Source organism: Babylonia areolata, chromosome 10, assembly GCF_041734735.1.
Source record: "Babylonia areolata isolate BAREFJ2019XMU chromosome 10, ASM4173473v1, whole genome shotgun sequence".
Classification (NCBI taxonomy): Eukaryota; Metazoa; Mollusca; class Gastropoda; order Neogastropoda; family Buccinidae; genus Babylonia; species Babylonia areolata.
In genome coordinates, this window is record NC_134885.1 from 34,106,184 (window position 1) to 34,112,764 (window position 6,581).

General features: G+C 47.2%; 1 protein-coding gene across 2 annotated transcripts in view; it reads left to right on the forward strand.

The window, feature by feature from the left end:
* The first annotated feature begins 3,692 nt into the window (after positions 1–3,692).
* Positions 3,693–6,581, forward strand: part of LOC143286959 (uncharacterized) — a 61,405-nt gene continuing 58,516 nt past the window's right edge. The window contains exon 1 of one of the 2 annotated variants that reach the window (XM_076594934.1): positions 3,693–3,994. In XM_076594934.1, the coding sequence (XP_076451049.1) occupies positions 3,955–3,994 (40 nt within the window). In that variant the 5' untranslated portion in view covers positions 3,693–3,954. The remainder of the gene's footprint in view (positions 3,995–6,581) is intronic. The other variant, XM_076594935.1, reaches the window with a different exon arrangement.

Consider the following 6,581-nt stretch of genomic DNA (forward strand, 5'->3'; position numbering starts at 1 on the left):
AAACTGAGGTCACCATGGGAGGCAGGGCATGAAAGGCCACAGACTTTGAGACTATTTTGTTTATATTGATGACGATGAAGAAGAAGGAGGATGACGATGATGATGACGATGCTGCTATGGAGGTCCATTTTGGTTTGGGACTGCGTGACAAGGCTGTACTCTACGCTTCCTGTCATAATGATATCCTGGCGTTAACCAGGCCCGAGAGATACAGACACTTGCAGTGTCTTGAAGACGCATCCTTGAAGTGGATGACACTCGACTGTGTGGTCCCAGTCTCCCCATTTAAAAGCCCACAGCACACTCAACTCTGGGTAGGAGCCGGCCACGGGCCGAAAAACCCACCTCCGCTGGGATTCGAACCCGCGTCCTCCCAGCCGTCAGTCCGCGACGCTAACCACTTCACCACGGCAGCTGGTGAATCCTACAAATATTTGTTTTCAACGAGAAACTTATGAACTGGCTAGAGATGAAAATAATCAATAGCATCACGGCTGCAACTGTGCTTCGGAGTGCTATGGGAATATTCAAAGCAACAGAGCGCGCGCTGTGTAATCACGCAAGAATTCTCACTGAACACCTGTTGTGAGATGGAATGGCATCGTAGTGATTCGGGTGAGACGATAAAAGGAGATTTTGTGTTCAGGAGGCACTCAGTGCACGTTAAAGAACCAACGGCAACAAAAGGGTTGTCCCTGGCAAATTTCTGAACTAAAATCCACTCTTATGTATGTATGTACGTGCACAAAGTTTCTGGGTCTCTGTGGGGGGAAAAAAAACACGTGTTTGCAGGTCTTTTTTTACGTTGTTTGAAAGGTTCCTCAATTCTTATTGTTTGTGGGGTGAAGGTAAACGGGAAGGCGGGCAACAGAGCAGTTCTGAGACCTTCCCTGGGGGTGTGCAGCGAGGCGTAAACAGTACTGATGATATCCACTTTGAATAACAACAACAACAACAATAACGACAATAATCTCGGCTGTCGGGAAGAAAACTGGCTGTGGTCCGGACCGGGGCACTGTCACCGTCACACGTTCCGCTGTGTGCTGTGAGCGAAAGGTATTAAATCATGTTAGCACAGCTTGCCTCTCCTTATCCTTTTGTTCTTCCTCCACCTCCGCCTTTGACGGGCGCAATAGCCGAGTGGTTAAAGCGTTGGACTGTCAATCTGAGGGTCCCGGGTTCGAATCACGGTGATGGCGCCTGGTGGGTAAAGGGTGGAGATTTTTATGATCTCCCAGGTCAACATATGTGCAGACCTGCTAGTGCCTGAACCCCCTTCGTGTGTATATGCAAGCAGAAAATCAAATACGCACGTTAAAGATCCTGTAACCCATGTCAGCGTTCGGTGGGTTATGGAAACAAGAACATACCCAGCATGCACACCCCCGAAAACGGGGCTGCCTACATGGCGGGGTAAAAACGGTCATATACGTAAAAGCCCACTCGTGTGCATACGAGTGAACGTGGGAGTTGCAGCCCACGAACACAGAAGAAGAAGAAGAAGACCTCCGCCTTTTATTTCTCTTGTCTCTCTCTCTATCTGCTTCACCCCCCCACCCAACCCCCAGCCTCCATCTGTCTGTCTCTCTGTCTCTCTCTCTCCATCTGTCTGTCTCTCTGTCTCTCTCCCTCTCCACCTGCTTTCCCCTCCCCCAACATCCATCTATCTGTTTATCTGTATCTGTCTCTGTCTGTCTGTCTGTCTGTCTCTCTCTCTCTCTCTCTGATATGGAAACCAAAGAAAGTTATAGTTGGCATTTCTTATCTAAGAATATATTTCAGCCTGAAAAAAAATTCTAAGTGATATTACAGACAAGTGGCACATGATTAGTTATGCTGTATTTTGATTAACTCACTCAGTACGGCCAGTCCTCTCTTCTCCTCTACACAGACCCCTCGGATGTCCAGTGGGTGTCTGAATGACCCAACCTTTAGCTTCCGTCGTAAGAATTGTGGTATTCTTTGTCAACATTCACCTCTTCAGTATAACAGCCTTGCGCTTGCAATATTTTGATGACGGTAATTGGGGTGAAACGCTGTTAACGTCGTCTCTTTCGCCGTTCGTATGGAGAGAGTTAAGGACACTTGGTTTTAACGCAAATAAGAAATGGTTCGAACTTGGGACTTCCACAGAAATAACTTGCTTTGTATGTGAATCATAATTGATGGATATGATTCTCGCACCTAGACAAAAGTATAAAAAAAAGTAACCCACTTGTCTTCATTTTGGATGTCGATGACAACTCCATTGAACACGAGTATGAGCATCGGGTCTTCGGAGTCATAATAGATGATGAACTGAACTGGCAATCTCACATCAATCTGTCTGTGAAATGTTGGTACGCGGTCTTTTGTTTTTACTTGATCAGCCTAAGCCTTACATAGACAGTGATGCTCTTTTCTCACATTCATTAAGCACTAATAGTCTGGAGCTGTGCTGCAGATGTTCATCTTAAGAAGCTAACTTCTCTTCACAAGAGAGCAGCCAAAATAATTTTACCAGATCCTTCATTGTCAGTTTTAGAACAACAAACATCATTCTTTTGCAAAAGTAGTATTCAACAAAGTGTTACTCGTGTACAAAGTGGACAAAAACTTGGCACTACAATGCCTATGGTCACGGATACTTCACATTGAGAAATATGTTGTGATAAAAGGTTATACTCTCTGCCGACTCTCAAGTCCTGTCCAGCCCTTCCAACAGCATCGGCCTCTCCCTCCCGCCCCCCCTGTCCCCCCTCCCCCCAAAAATAAAAACAACATTTTGATAGAAATATGTGCAAGAAGGAAGGGGAGGGGGTTAAATGACACGAACTATGCAATAAAGTGAGAGTGAAGCCAACTGTGGGGGAGAAAAAGACATAACTTGGACATCATATTTTGTGGCACGCACGCACAGGTAACACAGAGAGAGAGAGAGAGAGAGAGAGAGTGGATGGGGTGTGGAGGAAGGAAGGGATGTCATGGTCATGCCGATTTTACGCTGTGAAGTATTGAACTCCACACGATTAGAGAGGGGGAGAGGGTGTGATGGTGAGAGAGAGAGAGGGGGGGGGGGGGTTCTTATATCCTTTTCGTGGATGTGCGCAATTGCAGAGAGAGGGGTGGGGTGGATATACGAGGTGGGGGGAGGTATAGGTGGGGGACGGGGCGGGGGGAAGAGAGATCCGCTTTGGACAGTGCTTACATGAATTGCCCTCTGTCTCTGTCTCTCTCTCTGTGACACACACACGCACGCGTGCACTCACCACCACCATCATCGCCACCAGCTGTAAACAGCCAATGAAAGATATCGTGGCGCACTGCGCCTACCTGCCGCCGACAATGGGAAAGACACCTGAGGAAGGAGAGAGGCGGGGGGGGCGAGGGGGGGGGGGAGACGAGAAGGGGAAAAAATGGGGACAGAGCGAGGTGGTAAGGGGGGAGGGGAGATGAAAGGGGTGGTGGGAGGGTAGAAACAGAAGGATGGGGACGGGGAAGGGCAGACGGACGAGGAGGAGGAAGGCGGGGCGGGGGACGGAAGGATGGTGGGGGAAGGGAGACCGGGGGGGGGGGGGGTGTTGACAAAGCTGCCGGGCAAGTTTTGCGAACTTGCGAAGTAGTCATGTGGGAGGGAGGACTGGTTGACCAATCAAATGTCCCGGGTTTGTCAGCTGTTCGTTGCTAGGCCGACGGCAACAGCCCGGCGTGCCTCGTGGCAAGAGCAGAAATCTGAACAGAAAAAAGCGGTGTCGTGTGCAAAACAGTCAACAACACAACACAAGACCTCGCCCTGTCGACGTCAACGTATTCGAAGAGACTGCCGTATAAAAAGACTTGCAGCCGCAAAGCCGGGTACCCGTCCACCCGACAGACAGGAAGACCAGAACTGCAAGGACGCAGCTCACAGACTATCTGGAAGACCAGCCCAGTTGTTGTCAGAAAGGAAACTTCCATCCAAGTGAAGCAAGCAACATGAAGTTGATCGCAGCTTTCGTTCTCCTGTGCATGGCAGGTAAGTTCCATATGTTGCTTACCCGCCACGTCATTAATTTCCTTGTCGATGTTACCTGCTGGCAGTGTGTTTCTTCATTTTCCTATCTCTTTTTTTGTGAAGAAAAGTCGTTTGTTTTTTCTTCTTTGATTTTTACCCTCCCTATGACAGCTAGATATTAGACGATGGAAGTCTGGTTTGGTTAACAAGAAAGAACTTAGAATGTAAAAAAAAAAGACAATGATAATAATAATGGTAATGATGATAAGTGATGCAAAATTAAGTTGGTAATGTGATTCTTTATATGTCAATATATATATATATATATATATATACACAAAGGTCAGCTTGAGATTCGATCGAATGTTGCTGGGAAGAGGGGGAGGGGTAGAAACTTGTGTTTCTGCCTTCATTAAAGAAAGGAGGCTATGTTAATGTTACACAATGACCATAAAGTTAGGCTGTCTGTGAGGCTGGAAATTGGTGTGTGTGCGTTATGTATCTATCTTTGTGCGCGTGCACGTGTGCGTGTGCGTGTGTGTCTGTCTGTCTGTCTGTCTGCCTGTGTGTCTGTCTATTTGTGTGTGCACATGATTGTGTCAGTAAGCATTAGTTCGTTTCCTTCTAATTTGTCATTTGTCTACTATAAATCTTGTATTTTCTACTGTTGATTCACGTCGAATGAGTATGTGCTTACATCAGTCAACTATTTGAGTAATTTTCCGTGTGTCTTTCACTATTATTGTATTTTGTAATTTTAGACCGATGTTTACACATTGCAATTAATGGTCCGAAGGTCTGACCAGCGGGTTGGGTTTTTTTGGGGGGGGTTGTTGTTTTTTCGTAGTTTAGGCATCTGCTCTTTTTTCTTCTTCTTTTTGTAAGCAGCTGTTGAGTTGCGCATATGGATCAGTCAGCACGTTTTGACACCTCCTTGACTTTGAAAATGAACTGGACAGAAATTGATCCTGGATGAAGTCCACTGGAGCAATGAAGGGATAGAATGAGGGTGTGGTGTCCCGCGTGCCTTACCCCATACTGTCTCCCTTTGACTCATCATTCATTGCTGTGCAAAGCGTAGTTTCTCTCTCTCTCTCTCTCTCTCTCTCTCTCTCTCTCTCTCTCTCTCTCTATCTATCTATCTGTGTGTGTGTGTGTGTGTGTGTGTGTGTGTGTGTGTGTGTGTGTGTGTGTGTATCTGGCTGGCTGTCTGGTATCTGTCTGTCTGTCTCTCTCCACCATTCCTCTCTCTCTCTCTCTGTATCTGGCTGTCTGTCTGTCTGTCTTTCTCCACCATTCCTCTCTCTCTCTCTCTCTCTGTATCTGGCTGTCTGTCTGTCTGTCTTTCTCCACCATTCCTCTCTCTCTCTCTCTGTATCTGGCTGTCTGTCTGTCTGTCTTTCTCCACCATTCCTCTCTCTCTCTCTCTGTATCTGGCTGTCTGTCTGTCTCTGTCTCCACCATTCCACTCCCCCATACCCCACACCCTCCCCACAAACTCTACGTTGTTGTCGTCTTTTACACGACCTCCTTCTCGTCTCTCTCTCTCTCTCTCTCTCTCTCTCTCTCTCTCTCTCTCTCTCTCTTCCTTTTCTTTAGCTTAATGTGTTTACAGCTTAGTTTAGTTTTCCGCTTACCTTTTCATCGACTCTCTCTCTCTGTACTGAGATGTGGTTCTCCACCTTCTCCCGCTCATTGTGTGTGTGTGCGTGTGTGTGGAAAGAGAGAGAGAGGGGGATTGGGCGGGCGATAGGGGAAGTGGGGAACGGTGGGTGGAGCAGTCTCCGCCTCTCTTTCGCCACCAGCTAGCTCGACGTGTCATTGTAAAGCTGCATTATTCGACCTGCGCGTCTTGCCGTCAGCACTTTGTCGTCTCGTCTTTCTCCCTGTCGTCGTTCTCACACGCGCTCACGTGGTGCTGGTGACACATGCGAACGTATACAAGGAAAATTTTTGGGTTATTTTTAAAAAATTTTTTTTGATTCATATTGAGTATGCGAGCACACAGCATGCAACGTTTATCCTCCTTTCTATAGGATGGGCAGATTGAGTGAATCATCGTTGTTGACACAAGCTGTCGGCGGGATGTAGGTCAGTTCCTCGGCTGTTATCAGCATGGAGATAGCGATACCGGAAGCGCCGTGGCCGAATCGATCAGGCGGTTTTTTGTTTGTTTGTTTGTTTATTTTTTTGTTTGTTTTTGTTTTGTTTTGTTTTTTGTTGTTGTTGTTTTCTAATCCAGTATTCACCAGCGGTCATGCGGATGCAATAGTCGAGTGGTTAAAGGGTTGAACTTTAGATCTGAGGGTCTCGTGTTCGAATCTTGGTAACCGCGCCCGGTGGGTAAAGGGTGGAGATTTTTTTCCGATCTCCCAGGTCAACATATGTGCAGACTTGCTTGTGCCTGAACCCCCGTCGTGTGTATACGCAAGCAAAAGATGAAATATACACGTAAAAGATCCTGTGATCCATGTCAGCGATAGGTGGGCTATGGTCACTCCACCCACGTGTGAATGGGGTCCCCCGACTCGGTTAAGGGTTGGATATCTGATCCGGTGTCTCCACTAGTGATCAGGGTTCGAACCCCTGTTTTGGCATGGTGTCGCGT